The 19,816-nt window shown below is 47.7% G+C and overlaps 1 protein-coding gene across 1 annotated transcript in view; it reads right to left on the bottom strand.

Moving 5' to 3' along the window:
• POLR1E (RNA polymerase I subunit E) overlaps positions 1-19,816 on the bottom strand; it is a 485,913-nt gene that overhangs the window by 328,410 nt on the left and 137,687 nt on the right. The window contains exon 6 of the mRNA XM_069630483.1: positions 533-677. Within this exon, the coding sequence (XP_069486584.1) occupies positions 533-677 (145 nt within the window). The remainder of the gene's footprint in view (positions 1-532; positions 678-19,816) is intronic.

Genomic DNA, 19,816 nt, shown 5'->3' with positions numbered 1-19,816 from the left:
CAACCAGAATGTGCCCAAACCACTACATCCAGCATGGACAGAACAACAAGGCATACAAATGCACACCACAGCATTTAACTGTTGGAAACATCTGAAGGAGGTTAGCAGAATTCAGCAACAAAAATCAGCAACAAACGAGCAATGTCAGGGAGACCGCTTAAATACCTCTACATTCTAAATACCCAATACATAATATTGTAAAATTGACGACAGGTAATATTTCAGCTTGTGAATACAGGAGTGGCCCAGCAAAAGAAAACAAATAATGTCACTGTATTGACTCCCTTATGCGGCAGTCATAGGAGAAAAGACGACCTGCACAACTGGCCGTCATCTAGCATTTACAGTGCTCAAACCACACCTCTTGGCAAGTCCAGATCCAGAGGTAAAGAGTCCAGGGTAACTGAATCAAACAAAGATAACTTGAAGATGAGAGTTTACCAGCAGTTTGCTAATTTTGTCTGTAAGCTATACATGTCTTTTGAAAAAGAAATGTTGAGGCAGTGTCATAACTTTGAGCGGTGCTGCTTACCTGCAATACCCTTTGTCTCAATAATATTTTCAGCTGCTTTTGTCACTGCTTTACTTAAGGTTTCACTGCCCACTTGATTCATCTTCCGAGCGTTTAAGGCTCTTTTCTGCTTGTTGGTTCCAAAGGCTTCAATGAGAGAATCAACCTACAATAGAAAAGATTCCTAGACATTATGTTCAATCAAAGAGACTAAAGACAGCAATGTGAGTGGGGGTTAAAGTGTTCCAACCAGAAATCCCTTAATGAAAGAGGGTGGAGACAGACTAAATGTAAACAAGAGGAACCTCTACTGAGCTCTATCACAGGCTCTTCTTCCAGGACCTCCCCATGACATTATCGGCAGTCAAGGACACCCTTCAAGCACAAATCAATGTGGGGCAAATGGAGAGGTCTCGGTTGACACCAAGAGGACCGCAGAGGAATGGTCGTTGTTGGAATAATTAATCAATATTTGCCACACCCGGGTCCGGTATGCTCCAGCTGCTAGCAAGATGACACCGGCTTAAGTGTTCACCTGGCATCAGCGTCTCTGAAGTAGAGGCAGAGATTGCCTGCATTTCTCCTGAAGAAACAGATGGGCAAGGAACACAGGGGTGATTTATTGGAGCCGTGGCCCATGCCAGGTGGGATGAAGGTGCAGTGGCATGGAGGAAACAGGAATGGGGGCAGTTAAAACCATTGCCATTGTCGTACTGGGGCATAAATGAAATGGTGACAAACAGTTGCAAATGCCAATTCACTCCTTGTGTGACAGACTGTTTGAATAGTACCCAACGGGGAGCGGGGGCGTTTTTTGATAAAATCTGATGCAAATTGTTTAATTTCATAAATATGTATTCTGCTGCAATGGTCAAAACTACTAGCCGCATAATGAAGTAACTCATCAAAATAATGACCATCTAGGGCTCTTTCCGTGCACCTGAATGATGAAATTCTAGGGCCACTGAAACCCTACACCACCATGGGTCAAGCCTTCGTGTCATTATGAGTCTACTACGCATAGCTGCTCACATTGAAACATTACCCCATGATCACCCCAACAACTTGCTAGAACGCAGCTATACTCCACAAAAAATTGACCTAGCTGCTCACATAAGCATCCTACACAGGCCTAATGCTGCCAGAATGCAATCTCAGAGTCCGACCACCATTCAATTGATCTCTCAAAACCACAACACCTATTGTTAGGATGCATTAGACAATTGCATCAGCTGCTCACATACTGAGTGCACCTAAGATTACACTACTCTCTCGACTGACCTGGACTACCGTCCCTGAGGACTTTCAACCCACAAGCGCTTTTAGGTCCTGCCAATGATAAATATAGCACTATATAAATGCCAAATAACATAATAGAACATCAAACTGGCTCACTTTGACCAAAATAAACTGGCCCACACAAATGCGATTTAGGGAGTTCATGTCCACAGGGCGGGTGCGGGGGAGGGCCGTGGGCTGTGGGGACTTTCTCCCAATGAGGTCCTGCTTGCCTCTACCCCTAGGGAGGGTATTGCGTAGCCTCACAGGGAAATACTCCTTCCTGGGGAGAAGTGACAGAATCCTGCAATTTGTCTCAGATCCCCCACCAGGCCATCTTCTGTCTCAACAAACAGCGGGCAACCAGGACCCTCCCCCATCTTATCATTAAAATCCCCACCTAGAATTACAACCACATCATGCATTTTCACATTTTTTTGCAGATCTTCTATGATCCTGATCAAATTCAATAAGCAATCATGTTGGGTGTCCTGACCCACGTTTGAGCTATCATGCTGCAACATTTGGTGCTGTGGGCTTAGAAAATCCAAGATGGCCAAAAAGCCCACATGTGCGCCAAAATCCAGGAGAACCACACAGTTTGCGCACACTAAAATGGTTGCCTAACTTGCCACCCACCAGTGCGAGCAGGATGGGCCGGGGTGCCATGAGTGAAATGCGTGCCAAAGGAAAAACCGCACTTTAAAATTACTTTTGGTTTCTCTGAATGCCAGCTAGAAATGCCTATTTTCAAACATTGCAACACATCCAAAAATCTCACTGAACACCAGCGGACATCTAGCAGAATGAAGTATGTGTGCATACTAAATCTGGGAAGTTGAAGAGCCCCAAAACAATTTTCATAACAAGACTGGCTGAGGTCTGCAGCAGCCTAACTGAAACTGGATTTAAAACTACCAAAAATCGAAAATGTTTAAATTAACTGAGTGACCTACTTTTGAGTGTCACATAGTTTGTAACTGTTAAAATGTCATAGTTTTGAACTTAGAATCAGCATTCTAGCTGCATATAAAAAAATTGTCTTGACTTAAACTGGGGAACAAAAAGTGACATTTTACCTGAAAGCTGGCTTAAGGAAACTGGAATTCTGCCAGACAGCTACCCCCGACAGGAGTGGGGGCTTGCCCAACAAATGCATTCCCAGGCCTGGCTGCATTCTGTTGCTCCTGCCAAAAGGAGGTCACACACTCTCTGATTGAATTACCAGGGGATTGCAAGAAACTAAAGAAAGGGCCCAGGCAGATGGTTTATTTGGGTGGTCGTAAATGGCTTCCTTTTGAACAAAGCCCTGCCTTGACTCAGGCAGATGGTTTATTGGGGGGACCTTAAAACAGCTTCCTCTTGGCAGAAGCTGGGAGGGGCAGGGTCTCTGAGCTTTGCAGAAACTGGATAAACTGGTTTCTATACCATGTGACCTGAAAAGACACACCCCTGTTGGCCAGAATATGATTCTAAGAAAGATGTATAACTCACAGTGCGGACTTGTCAAAATTATTTAAATGATACCATAATTCTTGTGATTTTTCGGTGCACGTTTTAAGACGCGTTGGGAATTTGTGTGATGTTCTGGGGCACCACAGACTCTGTGTTTAAGCTAGAGACATGGGAATTTACTGGAGTATGTATGGACAGGCCGTGAATATGTGTATAATTTTTCATGAAAAACCAATGTTGCAAAACCAGTTTAAAAACGCAAAATGTTGCCAGTTCTGAATGCGAGCTCTTAGAAACATCAGAGTTTGAACAGAGTATACCTAATGTGATCCGTGATGGGTGCATGTAATTTCAAACCACTGTGTATCTATGAAATATGTCTTTAGGTCAAATATAGATGCGTGTGTAATTTGACAGGGGAGTGTCCTTTCTGCAAGCCATTAAATGACATCATTCTGACACACAATCCTGTTCTCCAGTGAGAACGCAAAGAATTCTCCAACCTATCAGAACTCTGAAAGGGTTAGGCCTAGAAAGCTAGCCTCTCCACCCACTTTCAAAACACATAAAAAGAGACTGCTGGGACAGGTAGAGACATTCAATTCCATTTGCTGCGGAGCATGCTGACCGACGACTTCACATCAAGAGATCCTACACTTAGACTTCCAAGCTAAACAGAGACTACAGAACTTTGAACAAAGAAGGCCCACTGCAAGCAAAAGTATTTGTCAGCAGGCCCAAAAATCATTTGCAGACTATCAACAGCCGGGCGAGCTGTTTGAATTCCCTGCCTAGAACATTGCTGTGTCCGGAGAAAGCGGGACTAGGAGCCGTGCAGACCGGTGCTAGACCAGACCAGCAGAACCCAAGATCCAGGAGCAGTGCCAGTGACCTAGAAAGCAGAGCTGTACTCGGAACCGGAGACCGGAGACCAGATCGCTGTGAAGTGCTGTGCGCAGTGACCGGATCTGTGACAAAGTCGCCTTCCTGTCCAAAATCTCTTGTGAGTACTCAGCAAAACTCAGAACCTATCCCTTAGTTTAATATAATATAATTCAATCTATTTAACCTAAGTAGAACTGTCACCTGTCATTTTCTAGCTGCAAGCTGTAACCTGTCGCTTTGAACTTTTAAAATTTAAAATCCGAAAAACTACCTTTATTTAATCGTCCGTATCTCTGGAACCGTTTGGGCTAGGAACTTGGTTTAACTTTCCTCTGAAAGCTTAGGATACTTCTGCCGTAATCGTGATTCACGCATTCGCGAAATTTGCCGCGATTCGCGATTTGGTTAAAAATCCAGCCACGTGTGAAAACAGCAGCTTCCTTGCTTCCTTTGCCAAAAATTTGTTTAACCTGCTAGTTACTCCTAGATCCTTGCTAAAGTGAGCCTGAACTCATCCCAAGTATATTTCACTCACCCTGAACCTCCTAAAGGGAATTAAAACCATTTTCAGCATATTCCTCACTTCATTGCCAGCACATATAAAAGCATTTTGGGCCTGTGTTTCAAACTTCTGTAGTCTAAGCTTGCTGGGGTGAACTGAATTACATGTGATTGCATTTCTAAGAACTGTGTGCTCTCCTCTTCATTTCCTTACATTGCATAAGGGGGTGGAGGGGAGTGGATTGCCAGAGAAAAGTGATTACATTGTTTTGTTGAAATCATATTGAGTATTTTCTGTATTGCATTTTCATTCAACATTGCATCCATCTGAAACTAGATAAAGCATTCTCTACCACCTTATTCTTCTGTTCCTATTCCCAAGCGTGCTACCTCATCCTTTATACTACTCCTGGGTAATCAAATCAGTTTATTAGTAGAACATTACCCATTGTTGTTAACTGCTCATGTTCTGAAGTGTGATATTAATTATCAATTTATTATAAAGTGTGATATATATATATTGTTTACATTCTCAAATAAACCGTTTAAACTTGCAAAACAGAACTACTTCTTGGCTCAGTGGAGTCAGGGGGGTTCCAAGAGAGGGGTGTTATATAGGGGTAGTCATCCAGAACTCATGAACTGGACATAAAGATATATCAATAAGGGTTTCCATTCAGTATCCCAGACTAGGCATTGACTTTGCTGTAGTGCTGGATTGAATCCTCTTACAAAGTGGGGGCTCGAGCCGGACGTTTGGGTTAGATCTATCACTTGTGCAGATTAATACAGTGTGCCAGCTGACCAGATACACATATCCGGTCGGATCACCACGCTGTGTTACGCAGTAAAGCACTCCTCAAAGGAACGCTCTAAGGAAAATGTCTGTTTTGCAAAAATAAAATACAAACTTCTGTAAGTCAGGAAGGAACTCAAATTCCAGAATGACGACCTTGGTAGATATGAAAATAGCCAAAGAGCACTTCTTACATAAGCTATTTGTGAGAGGTGAGTGGACTCATCAGGACCAGACGGTCTGGTTGCAGGCAATCGCACCCCAGATCACTGAAACGGGGTCAGATATATGGAGAGACCAGGGTCCCTTACATGTGGCCCTGAGTGAACTATATATGTCCCCTAAGGCCAAGGATGAGCACAACAAGATTGCCAGGGTAGCGGCATATTTATATTTACATATGGGAGCCATGCAGGACAAATGTGCTGAAGGCCAAGATCTGGCGAGTAGGCAACTGCTGGCATTACAGAAGGCCCAATCTGATCTGGACTCTTCTGAGCAGAGGCTGCAGAGGAGCCAGAAAATGATAGTAGGCAGTATATCATTAAAATAAAAGAGGACATGGATATACTGCAACAGGAAAAGGCTGACCAGGATACCAGCATTCTGGCCTTGCAGAAGGAACGCCAAGACAGTTTGAACTCCCTACTGCAGAGCCAGAAAAAGCTGGAGCAACAGATCAATTTCAACAGGGAATGCACAGAGCAGGTAGCCACCCTGCAAATCCAACTAGACAGAGAGAAAGAGGAGAGCAATAAACTGATCCTGAAAGACCTGGATACCCAGGCAGAGTTTGATCAGGAGTGCCAGAAAGCTGGTGCCTTCCAAAGGCAAAGGGACGACCTGACGGTACAGATGCAGACTCTTAGTCAGGAAAGGGACACCTTAGGCCAGGAAGTCTGCCACTTAAAAATAAAAATGGAAGAAAATCACCTGGCCCACCAGGGACTGGGTGACCTCCAAAAAGAACACCAGGACTTGCTAGAGCACACCAGGAGGGTGGAGGAGGCTCTGGCAAGACAGGAGCAGGCCAGTAGGGATGGGACTCGGGAGGTAACCCTCCTGCAGCAAAGACTGGCCCAGTGCTGCAGGACCAATCAGGAAACGCAGAGAGAGAACGAGGCTCTCTGCCAGCACAATGATAGGATCCAACAACAGGTAGCGATGCAGGAGAGACTGATAGATCTAGTAAGGCCTTAACTGAGGAACTGAAGGCGCAGGCTCTTGCATTGCAACAGGGAGCAGGGGCGGATAGAGACCAGGTTCGCTGGGAAAGGGAAACTCCTGAGCATAACCTCAGGAGCCCTAGTACCAGAGGCCTTTATCTCTCTCAGTCCCTGGACTCTGCCACCCCCATGTCCCCTGGCGCACATGAGCACCGGGCCACATTGATGGCAGATTACTATCCAGCCAGAAGCATGGGGCTCATAGGCCAGTACCTCCCAGGAATGGATGGGCGGGCATCCGGGTATGGGCACCCAAGCACAGTGCAATTTAGTGGGGAACCCCAGGAGAGTAGGCCCATTAAGGGCATCCTAAAAACCTCTGCCCAGTTAGGTCAGTGGGGGGGCGGGGGGGGGGTACCCATCAAATCCTGGCAGCAAGGAGGAATCTGAAGACTCCTCTGAACGGCGCAGGACACAGGAGACCAGGTCCCCACATTCTGCCAGCCATTCCTAGGCTCGCAGAATCCAGGAAAACCTGGAAGATCAGACAGGAACCTCTGGGAGCAGTGCCTCGGAGTCAGAGGATGAATGGACCAGGGTAACCCGAACCAAAAAGGCCAATAAGGCAAAATGGGCCTTGCTTAAGGACCCATTGAAACAGATTAAGGCAATCAGGAGTGTCATCACGCCTTATCATAAGAACGCCAAGTACTCTGTTTGGGAACACTTGGAGCTCTATGAGCAAATGATGGAGACTTTCCATTTGAAGGACAGCAGTAGCTGCATCCAGTACGTCAAATGGACATTCTCCCCTGAATACTCCAGTTTCTTTGCGGGGCTGGAGGACCAAAATCATTTAAGATGGTCCACCTATAAGGCGGCCATCTTGAAACATTTTTCTGTTCACAGAAATCCTCAAGTGGCTCGCAAGGAAGCCTACAATTTTCAATGTGGGGAGGATCAGGCCCCACAAGAGTTTGTGCAAGAATTAAAGCGTGCTTTTGCGCAGACCACCAGAAGGGTGCGCACAGACAGCAAAGAGTTTTTCAATACATTTTTCCATGCTCTCCCTAAATATATAATGGCCCAGCTCGTGAGAGATTTTCATGAGAAAAGATCTTTAGACTGGGTCATTGAACAGGATATCCGGATCTATGAGGTGCAGAAGCCCATAGAAAATAAAAGCAATACCCAGAAAAATCCCAAAACCAACAGCACCCCTGCTGCTGCCAAGGTGGCAGAGGTAAAGGCCACCCCCGTTTTGGATTTGGAGATGGGGGGCCTAAAAACCTACCTGCACCTAATAATTCACAGCCCAGAAGGCCCTCGGGCCAGTCACAGACAGGGAGTCGAGGAGGTAGTCCCACAAATGGGGTCCCCCGCTCCCCTGACTATGTAAGTCCCCGCTATAAGGGAAACCGACCAATCCTGGGTTATGTGTGGACTCCTCCAGCCCAAGGGGGGGGGGTCCGGCCAAGCACCTAACCCAGGGAACTTCCCTCCCAACTTCCCACAGGAGGGCAGAAATTCTCCAAATCCTGGGCAGAACTTTTTCCCCCAGGTATCCACCCAATTTCCAGCCCCAAAATCATCCATCCTTCTTTCCCCAATTCCCTGAGCCCAGACAACCTAATCCGGGAGAGGGGAGGCAAAGGGTGGAGGGGTACCAAAATCTTCCCAACCAGGGGTACTACCAGAGAAGGGATAGCTACCCTTCCCGGGATCAGCCCAGGGGAGAAAATAGAGCCCCGTATCAGCCTGAGCGGGTTTCCCAGTTAGAGCGCCAGGTCCAAAATATGGCACGGGATCTGGGTCACATACTGAGGGCTCAACAGAACCCTCAGATGAGCATGCCACCGCAGAATTCCCAAACTCTGGACCTGGTGTTCCAGAACAATGACGGGGGCAGCACCCCGATAACACACCGGTTCCCAGGGAGGAGGCACAAGGGGAAGAGGGGTGTAAAGCCTTGGAGGAAGCTTCCTTCCCAACTTGTAAACAGCTCCTAGACAACCAGGAACCGGAAACAAAATCTCATACCCCTGAAAGCCTGCCTCCCAAGGAGTAGAGGGGGGGTAGGAGAAACAAAGGACCCAAACAGACCCACTTTGTGGAGGAGGTACAGGTCTTCCAATTTGAGGGAGAGGGATCCTCAGAGGATCCTGGGAAAGGACCTTCTCCTTCAGAGATGGGGGAACTCCTCCCAAGGAAAAATGGGTCCCAAGGGATTCCAATCCAGACTGGGGAGATATGGAGACTGAGCTACCGCCGCCCATCATCTCATCCCAGAACCAACAATACCGAAATCCCCTGGTTCAAACCCATCCTGGTGACTGCCTCAAAGAAGGGGGGGGCAGCCCAGAACCAGAACCAGGGGAACCCACAATGGCTCTGATCTCCAGTTGCCAACTTTTTCTTTCAGATTCCCAAGGCTCTCCACATAATTCTGCCCAAATCTCTTCTCTAGCAATGTCCAAAACCAGAAAGTTAGCCCACCAGTTGTCCAAAAATGTGCATTATCTGTGCCCCCTTGAGGAGAAGGAGGGAAGATACTATGCCCCGGTACAAGTACAGGGGCAGGGTACAATTTTGGCACTGGTGGACACTGGATCCCAAGCTACCCTTCTGTCCAAAAGGGCCTTTGATGAACTAAATGCAGGAAGGGGGGGAGAATTACCGTATTCCTCTCACCTCTCTTCCTGGACAACTGCAGAACTTTGACGGGAAGGAAATTCCCGTTGAGGGGACTGCAGACTTGGACATTAAAATTGGGCAGATTTAACAAGGGGGGTCCTGGGAGTCCCTCTGCCAGACATTAGTCCTGGTTACGAGAGACTTACCCAGAGTCTTTAGCTCACTATCTTTTCACAGAGAAGAAATATCCCAAACATATCAGTCTTTGTCCTGCCCTGGGGCAGTCCAGCACCGAAATGCGAGGCAATTCTCCTCTGAACAAGAGTACCAACAGAAACCCCAGACACGTGTTTCGGTCTGGTTGGACCTCATCAGTAGGGTGGATCTGTGCCTCTCTAAGAATAGTGAGCAAGGGGTCCACGTCTGGATTCCCCTAGTAACTTAGGGTGAGACCCAAAGTTACTTAAATATGCAGATTTAACAAGGGGGGTCCTGGGAGTCCCTCTGCCAGACATTAGTCCTGGTTACGAGAGACTTACCCAGAGTCTTTAGCTCACTATCTTTTCACAGAGAAGAAATATCCCAAACATATCAGTCTTTGTCCTGCCCTGGGGCAGTCCAGCACCGAAATGCGAGGCAATTCTCCTCTGAACAAGAGTACCAACAGAAACCCCAGACACGTGTTTCGGTCTGGTTGGACCTCATCAGTAGGGTGGATCTGTGCCTCTCTAAGAATAGTGAGCAAGGGGTCCACGTCTGGATTCCCCTAGTAACTTAGGGTGAGACCCAAAGTTACTTAAATATGCAGATTTAACAAGGGGGGTCCTGGGAGTCCCTCTGCCAGACATTAGTCCTGGTTACGAGAGACTTACCCAGAGTCTTTAGCTCACTATCTTTTCACAGAGAAGAAATATCCCAAACATATCAGTCTTTGTCCTGCCCTGGGGCAGTCCAGCACCGAAATGCGAGGCAATTCTCCTCTGAACAAGAGTACCAACAGAAACCCCAGACACGTGTTTCGGTCTGGTTGGACCTCATCAGTAGGGTGGATCTGTGCCTCTCTAAGAATAGTGAGCAAGGGGTCCACGTCTGGATTCCCCTAGTAACTTAGGGTGAGACCCAAAGTTACTTAAATATGCAGATTTAACAAGGGGGGTCCTGGGAGTCCCTCTGCCAGACATTAGTCCTGGTTACGAGAGACTTACCCAGAGTCTTTAGCTCACTATCTTTTCACAGAGAAGAAATATCCCAAACATATCAGTCTTTGTCCTGCCCTGGGGCAGTCCAGCACCGAAATGCGAGGCAATTCTCCTCTGAACAAGAGTACCAACAGAAACCCCAGACACGTGTTTCGGTCTGGTTGGACCTCATCAGTAGGGTGGATCTGTGCCTCTCTAAGAATAGTGAGCAAGGGGTCCACGTCTGGATTCCCCTAGTAACTTAGGGTGAGACCCAAAGTTACTTAAATATGCAGATTTAACAAGGGGGGTCCTGGGAGTCCCTCTGCCAGACATTAGTCCTGGTTACGAGAGACTTACCCAGAGTCTTTAGCTCACTATCTTTTCACAGAGAAGAAATATCCCAAACATATCAGTCTTTGTCCTGCCCTGGGGCAGTCCAGCACCGAAATGCGAGGCAATTCTCCTCTGAACAAGAGTACCAACAGAAACCCCAGACACGTGTTTCGGTCTGGTTGGACCTCATCAGTAGGGTGGATCTGTGCCTCTCTAAGAATAGTGAGCAAGGGGTCCACGTCTGGATTCCCCTAGTAACTTAGGGTGAGACCCAAAGTTACTTAAATATGCAGATTTAACAAGGGGGGTCCTGGGAGTCCCTCTGCCAGACATTAGTCCTGGTTACGAGAGACTTACCCAGAGTCTTTAGCTCACTATCTTTTCACAGAGAAGAAATATCCCAAACATATCAGTCTTTGTCCTGCCCTGGGGCAGTCCAGCACCGAAATGCGAGGCAATTCTCCTCTGAACAAGAGTACCAACAGAAACCCCAGACACGTGTTTCGGTCTGGTTGGACCTCATCAGTAGGGTGGATCTGTGCCTCTCTAAGAATAGTGAGCAAGGGGTCCACGTCTGGATTCCCCTAGTAACTTAGGGTGAGACCCAAAGTTACTTAAATATGCAGATTTAACAAGGGGGGTCCTGGGAGTCCCTCTGCCAGACATTAGTCCTGGTTACGAGAGACTTACCCAGAGTCTTTAGCTCACTATCTTTTCACAGAGAAGAAATATCCCAAACATATCAGTCTTTGTCCTGCCCTGGGGCAGTCCAGCACCGAAATGCGAGGCAATTCTCCTCTGAACAAGAGTACCAACAGAAACCCCAGACACGTGTTTCGGTCTGGTTGGACCTCATCAGTAGGGTGGATCTGTGCCTCTCTAAGAATAGTGAGCAAGGGGTCCACGTCTGGATTCCCCTAGTAACTTAGAGTGAGACCCAAAGTTACTTAAATATGCAGATTTAACAAGGGGGGTCCTGGGAGTCCCTCTGCCAGACATTAGTCCTGGTTACGAGAGACTTACCCAGAGTCTTTAGCTCACTATCTTTTCACAGAGAAGAAATATCCCAAACATATCAGTCTTTGTCCTGCCCTGGGGCAGTCCAGCACCGAAATGCGAGGCAATTCTCCTCTGAACAAGAGTACCAACAGAAACCCCAGACACGTGTTTCGGTCTGGTTGGACCTCATCAGTAGGGTGGATCTGTGCCTCTCTAAGAATAGTGAGCAAGGGGTCCACGTCTGGATTCCCCTAGTAACTTAGGGTGAGACCCAAAGTTACTTAAATATGCAGATTTAACAAGGGGGGTCCTGGGAGTCCCTCTGCCAGACATTAGTCCTGGTTACGAGAGACTTACCCAGAGTCTTTAGCTCACTATCTTTTCACAGAGAAGAAATATCCCAAACATATCAGTCTTTGTCCTGCCCTGGGGCAGTCCAGCACCGAAATGCGAGGCAATTCTCCTCTGAACAAGAGTACCAACAGAAACCCCAGACACGTGTTTCGGTCTGGTTGGACCTCATCAGTAGGGTGGATCTGTGCCTCTCTAAAAATAGTGAGCAAGGGGTCCACGTCTGGATTCCCCTAGTAACTTAGGGTGAGACCCAAAGTTACTTAAATATGCAGATTTAACAAGGGGGGTCCTGGGAGTCCCTCTGCCAGACATTAGTCCTGGTTACGAGAGACTTACCCAGAGTCTTTAGCTCACTATCTTTTCACAGAGAAGAAATATCCCAAACATATCAGTCTTTGTCCTGCCCTGGGGCAGTCCAGCACCGAAATGCGAGGCAATTCTCCTCTGAACAAGAGTACCAACAGAAACCCCAGACACGTGTTTCGGTCTGGTTGGACCTCATCAGTAGGGTGGATCTGTGCCTCTCTAAGAATAGTGAGCAAGGGGTCCACGTCTGGATTCCCCTAGTAACTTAGGGTGAGACCCAAAGTTACTTAAATATGCAGATTTAACAAGAGGGGTCCTGGGAGTCCCTCTGCCAGACATTAGTCCTGGTTACGAGAGACTTACCCAGAGTCTTTAGCTCACTATCTTTTCACAGAGAAGAAATATCCCAAACATATCAGTCTTTGTCCTGCCCTGGGGCAGTCCAGCACCGAAATGCGAGGCAATTCTCCTCTGAACAAGAGTACCAACAGAAACCCCAGACACGTGTTTCGGTCTGGTTGGACCTCATCAGTAGGGTGGATCTGTGCCTCTCTAAGAATAGTGAGCAAGGGGTCCACGTCTGGATTCCCCTAGTAACTTAGGGTGAGACCCAAAGTTACTTAAATATGCAGATTTAACAAGGGGGGTCCTGGGAGTCCCTCTGCCAGACATTAGTCCTGGTTACGAGAGACTTACCCAGAGTCTTTAGCTCACTATCTTTTCACAGAGAAGAAATATCCCAAACATATCAGTCTTTGTCCTGCCCTGGGGCAGTCCAGCACCGAAATGCGAGGCAATTCTCCTCTGAACAAGAGTACCAACAGAAACCCCAGACACGTGTTTCGGTCTGGTTGGACCTCATCAGTAGGGTGGATCTGTGCCTCTCTAAGAATAGTGAGCAAGGGGTCCACGTCTGGATTCCCCTAGTAACTTAGGGTGAGACCCAAAGTTACTTAAATATGCAGATTTAACAAGGGGGGTCCTGGGAGTCCCTCTGCCAGACATTAGTCCTGGTTACGAGAGACTTACCCAGAGTCTTTAGCTCACTATCTTTTCACAGAGAAGAAATATCCCAAACATATCAGTCTTTGTCCTGCCCTGGGGCAGTCCAGCACCGAAATGCGAGGCAATTCTCCTCTGAACAAGAGTACCAACAGAAACCCCAGACACGTGTTTCGGTCTGGTTGGACCTCATCAGTAGGGTGGATCTGTGCCTCTCTAAGAATAGTGAGCAAGGGGTCCACGTCTGGATTCCCCTAGTAACTTAGGGTGAGACCCAAAGTTACTTAAATATGCAGATTTAACAAGGGGGGTCCTGGCATATTTAAGTAACTTTGGGTCTCACCCTAAGTTACTAGGGGAATCCAGACGTGGACCCCTTGCTCACTATTCTTAGAGAGGCACAGATCCACCCTACTGATGAGGTCCAACCAGACCGAAACACGTGTCTGGGGTTTCTGTTGGTACTCTTGTTCAGAGGAGAATTGCCTCGCATTTCGGTGCTGGACTGCCCCAGGGCAGGACAAAGACTGATATGTTTGGGATATTTCTTCTCTGTGAAAGATAGTGAGCTAAAGACTCTGGGTAAGTCCCTCGTAACCAGGACTAATGTCTGGCAGAGGGACTCCCAGGACCCCCCTTGTTAAATCTGCATATTTAAGTAACTTTGGGTCTCACCCTAAGTTACTAGGGGAATCCAGACGTGGACCCCTTGCTCACTATTCTTAGAGAGGCACAGATCCACCCTACTGATGAGGTCCAACCAGACCGAAACACGTGTCTGGGGTTTCTGTTGGTACTCTTGTTCAGAGGAGAAGTGCCTCGCATTTCGGTGCTGGACTGCCCCAGGGCAGGACAAAGACTGATATGTTTGGGATATTTCTTCTCTGTGAAAGATAGTGAGCTAAAGACTCTGGGTAAGTCCCTCGTAACCAGGACTAATGTCTGGCAGAGGGACTCCCAGGACCCCCCTTGTTAAATCTGCATATTTAAGTAACTTTGGGTCTCACCCTAAGTTACTAGGGGAATCCAGACGTGGACCCCTTGCTCACTATTCTTAGAGAGGCACAGATCCACCCTACTGATGAGGTCCAACCAGACCGAAACACGTGTCTGGGGTTTCTGTTGGTACTCTTGTTCAGAGGAGAATTGCCTCGCATTTCGGTGCTGGACTGCCCCAGGGCAGGACAAAGACTGATATGTTTGGGATATTTCTTCTCTGTGAAAGATAGTGAGCTAAAGACTCTGGGTAAGTCCCTCGTAACCAGGACTAATGTCTGGCAGAGGGACTCCCAGGACCCCCCTTGTTAAATCTGCATATTTAAGTAACTTTGGGTCTCACCCTAAGTTACTAGGGGAATCCAGACGTGGACCCCTTGCTCACTATTCTTAGAGAGGCACAGATCCACCCTACTGATGAGGTCCAACCAGACCGAAACACGTGTCTGGGGTTTCTGTTGGTACTCTTGTTCAGAGGAGAATTGCCTCGCATTTCGGTGCTGGACTGCCCCAGGGCAGGACAAAGACTGATATGTTTGGGATATTTCTTCTCTGTGAAAGATAGTGAGCTAAAGACTCTGGGTAAGTCCCTCGTAACCAGGACTAATGTCTGGCAGAGGGACTCCCAGGACCCCCCTTGTTAAATCTGCATATTTAAGTAACTTTGGGTCTCACCCTAAGTTACTAGGGGAATCCAGACGTGGACCCCTTGCTCACTATTCTTAGAGAGGCACAGATCCACCCTACTGATGAGGTCCAACCAGACCGAAACACGTGTCTGGGGTTTCTGTTGGTACTCTTGTTCAGAGGAGAATTGCCTCGCATTTCGGTGCTGGACTGCCCCAGGGCAGGACAAAGACTGATATGTTTGGGATATTTCTTCTCTGTGAAAGATAGTGAGCTAAAGACTCTGGGTAAGTCCCTCGTAACCAGGACTAATGTCTGGCAGAGGGACTCCCAGGACCCCCCTTGTTAAATCTGCATATTTAAGTAACTTTGGGTCTCACCCTAAGTTACTAGGGGAATCCAGACGTGGACCCCTTGCTCACTATTCTTAGAGAGGCACAGATCCACCCTACTGATGAGGTCCAACCAGACCGAAACACGTGTCTGGGGTTTCTGTTGGTACTCTTGTTCAGAGGAGAATTGCCTCGCATTTCGGTGCTGGACTGCCCCAGGGCAGGACAAAGACTGATATGTTTGGGATATTTATTCTCTGTGAAAGATAGTGAGCTAAAGACTCTGGGTAAGTCCCTCGTAACCAGGACTAATGTCTGGCAGAGGGACTCCCAGGACCCCCCTTGTTAAATCTGCATATTTAAGTAACTTTGGGTCTCACCCTAAGTTACTAGGGGAATCCAGACGTGGACCCCTTGCTCACTATTCTTAGAGAGGCACAGATCCACCCTACTGATGAGGTCCAACCAGACCGAAACACGTGTCTGGGGTTTCTGTTGGTACTCTTGTTCAGAGGAGAATTGCCTCGCATTTCGGTGCTGGACTGCCCCAGGGCAGGACAAAGACTGATATGTTTGGGATATTTCTTCTCTGTGAAAGATAGTGAGCTAAAGACTCTGGGTAAGTCCCTCGTAACCAGGACTAATGTCTGGCAGAGGGACTCCCAGGACCCCCCTTGTTAAATCTGCATATTTAAGTAACTTTGGGTCTCACCCTAAGTTACTAGGGGAATCCAGACGTGGACCCCTTGCTCACTATTCTTAGAGAGGCACAGATCCACCCTACTGATGAGGTCCAACCAGACCGAAACACGTGTCTGGGGTTTCTGTTGGTACTCTTGTTCAGAGGAGAATTGCCTCGCATTTCGGTGCTGGTCTGCCCCAGGGCAGGACAAAGACTGATATGTTTGGGATATTTCTTCTCTGTGAAAGATAGTGAGCTAAAGACTCTGGGTAAGTCCCTCGTAACCAGGACTAATGTCTGGCAGAGGGACTCCCAGGACCCCCCTTGTTAAATCTGCATATTTAAGTAACTTTGGGTCTCACCCTAAGTTACTAGGGGAATCCAGACGTGGACCCCTTGCTCACTATTCTTAGAGAGGCACAGATCCACCCTACTGATGAGGTCCAACCAGACCGAAACACGTGTCTGGGGTTTCTGTTGGTACTCTTGTTCAGAGGAGAATTGCCTCGCATTTCGGTGCTGGACTGCCCCAGGGCAGGACAAAGACTGATATGTTTGGGATATTTCTTCTCTGTGAAAGATAGTGAGCTAAAGACTCTGGGTAAGTCCCTCGTAACCAGGACTAATGTCTGGCAGAGGGACTCCCAGGACCCCCCTTGTTAAATCTGCATATTTAAGTAACTTTGGGTCTCACCCTAAGTTACTAGGGGAATCCAGACGTGGACCCCTTGCTCACTATTCTTAGAGAGGCACAGATCCACCCTACTGATGAGGTCCAACCAGACCGAAACACGTGTCTGGGGTTTCTGTTGGTACTCTTGTTCAGAGGAGAATTGCCTCGCATTTCGGTGCTGGACTGCCCCAGGGCAGGACAAAGACTGATATGTTTGGGATATTTCTTCTCTGTGAAAGATAGTGAGCTAAAGACTCTGGGTAAGTCCCTCGTAACCAGGACTAATGTCTGGCAGAGGGACTCCCAGGACCCCCCTTGTTAAATCTGCATATTTAAGTAACTTTGGGTCTCACCCTAAGTTACTAGGGGAATCCAGACGTGGACCCCTTGCTCACTATTCTTAGAGAGGCACAGATCCACCCTACTGATGAGGTCCAACCAGACCGAAACACGTGTCTGGGGTTTCTGTTGGTACTCTTGTTCAGAGGAGAATTGCCTCGCATTTCGGTGCTGGACTGCCCCAGGGCAGGACAAAGACTGATATGTTTGGGATATTTCTTCTCTGTGAAAGATAGTGAGCTAAAGACTCTGGGTAAGTCCCTCGTAACCAGGACTAATGTCTGGCAGAGGGACTCCCAGGACCCCCCTTGTTAAATCTGCATTAAAATTGGGCGACACAAGGTGAAACACCCGGTCATAGTAGTGACTCCAGAGGGCACCCCTTGTTTACTAGGGAATGACCTCCTGAGAAGGTTGTCACCCCTAATAGATTGTGTAAACAAGGTCCTCTGGACCCAGACTAGCCAACCAATAAAATTAAAACAGAGTGTCAACCATGTTAGTTTAAACGGCACCTGCCACATGGTTGAACAAAAATCTGACCAAGTAGAATTTCACTTCCAGAACAACCAAACTCCAGACGTGACAGTAATAGCAGTAGGACAACAGACTGGTGATTGGGGGTCCTCTCCATTTCTGAAAATCAACCTTCCTTCCAGTTTAAGGTGGTATTCCGCACTGGAAGGAAACACCCTGAAATTCTTTACTAATCCACAATCAGAAACTCCCACTGCTATAGTCCAGAAAGATGTGAAATCAGCTCAGAGCCTGGCTGATATTCAGCAAATTGGAGAGCAGTTGTTCATCCCTGTTCAGTTAAATGATGGGAAGGACTCTGTTCTCGCTCGAGTGTGTGTGAACAGCGGTAAGAGCTTCATCAGCGAAGCCATGTTCCGCCAACTCCCAAAAGATCCAGCCTTCCCACATTCAAACTGATAGACAAATGGGAAATGGACCTGGAAGCACCTAATTCCAAACATCTCCTTCCAAGCAGGTGTATGCTCAAAATCTCTATTGGCAACAAGAGCATAGTCCATAATTGTTGGGTCGTGCGAGACGTCACTGCCGTCTTTTACTTAGGCAGTGACATTCTCAATCGCTTTGCCATTAGTTTGGACCTAATAAACTTCAAAGCTTGGTCCCGATTAGCGGATAATCCCATGGGCTTTGATGATCCAGAAAAATCATTTAGGTCAGCTCAATTGCTACCTTATGCAGTTGAAATTCAGATCAAAGAGGAAGTCACCATCCCAGAAAGGACCCGACAATTCGCCCTGGAAGTGAAAGAAAAGAGGACAAAAATTGCAAAACCCTGATACTTACATACATCTAAATGCTTCTCTCCAACAGCAAGGGTTGGGGGTAAACCCAACTCCATTAGTCAACATAGAACATGAGACCATTCCAATAGAGGTGGATAACAGCGACTTAAAGAGTATTACTCTAGCCGCAGGCACCATTATTGGAATGGCGGTTGATGACCGACATTTTTCCATTGATCTAGGAAATGAACTGTTAGGACCAATCCCCAAGGACTGTTTTGACCGTGACAGTGAGGACAATACAACACCAGACAGGATGTTTACCCGGCACGGGGGGGAACTTCCTGGTGTACACTTCCTGCCCTTATGGTAAGGAGGATGTGACTTGTGACTTCAGAAGGGATGAGGTGATTTTCCAGGTTCATGAAGGCTGCCTTTCCCACCTGGGGCCTCCAGTCCAAATCAGCGCTCTGACCAGGGACTTCTACACCCAGCTGGAGGAGGCCGCTGAGATAGCCAAACCAGAAGTCTTTCCAGGCTTCAGGCAGATGGTGGAAGAGAGAGTCAACCTAGCTGATGCCTGTGTGACTCTGGAACAAAAGCAAAAGTTGAAACAAGTTTTCTTGGATTTCCAAGATCTCTTTGCGGTAGACTCATATGACTGTGGTCGCACCGACATCCACACAACAACAATTCCCACGGACCCTGGAATGACTCCAGTGTTTGTGAAGCAATATCGTTTGCCTCTCGCATCCATGGAGTCCCTTACTGAAATAATTAAGAACCTTGAGTCCCGGGGGATAATTCGTCCAATACACAGCACCTTCAATAATCCGGTGCTGGGAATATTGAAGCCGAACGGCCAGTGGAGACTCTGCGCCGACCTTAGGGAGCTCAACAAACGGGTCCATACTTCCCGATGGCCTCTGCCCTACATTGACCAAGGGCTGGCCCAGATCCAGGGGTCACAGGTATTCACTGCAATAGACCTTCCAATGGATACTGGACCGTGCCTGTCAGTAGGGAGGACCAATACAAGCTGGCTTTTACCTTTGGGGGCCAGCAGTACACATGGACCCGGACTCCCTTCGGATACCTCAACTCCGGCAATTAATTCAACATTTTCCTACATAAGGCCATGCCCGACCTGGGTGCGAGGGGTAACCTGGCTTATGTAGATGATGTCCTCATCAAAAGTTCATCTGTGGAGGAACACATAGCGGAGATCCGTTATGTTCTGACCCAGTTGAGGGACGCCGGAGCAAAACTTTCCTTTCAGAAAGCACAGAGGTGTAGAACCCGTGTTAATTTCTTGGGGCGTGAGATTACTCCTCAGGGTCTCTGTCCCCAAGAAAAGAAAGTGGAAGCACTTCAGAAACTGAAAGCCCCCACAACTCTGCGGGAACTAAGGAGCCTCCTTGGACTGACTAATTACAGCAGAAAGTTCATTGAGAGCTACGCAGAGATCACCAGACCCCTGATTCATCTCCTGAAGGGGGGGGGG

Source organism: Ambystoma mexicanum, chromosome 6q (genome assembly GCF_040938575.1).
Source record: "Ambystoma mexicanum isolate Mex_15411 chromosome 6q, UKY_AmexF1_1, whole genome shotgun sequence".
Taxonomy (NCBI): Eukaryota; Metazoa; Chordata; class Amphibia; order Caudata; family Ambystomatidae; genus Ambystoma; species Ambystoma mexicanum.
The sequence above is the reverse complement of the archived record's forward strand: the minus strand, read 5'-3'. Positions and strand labels throughout refer to the sequence as shown.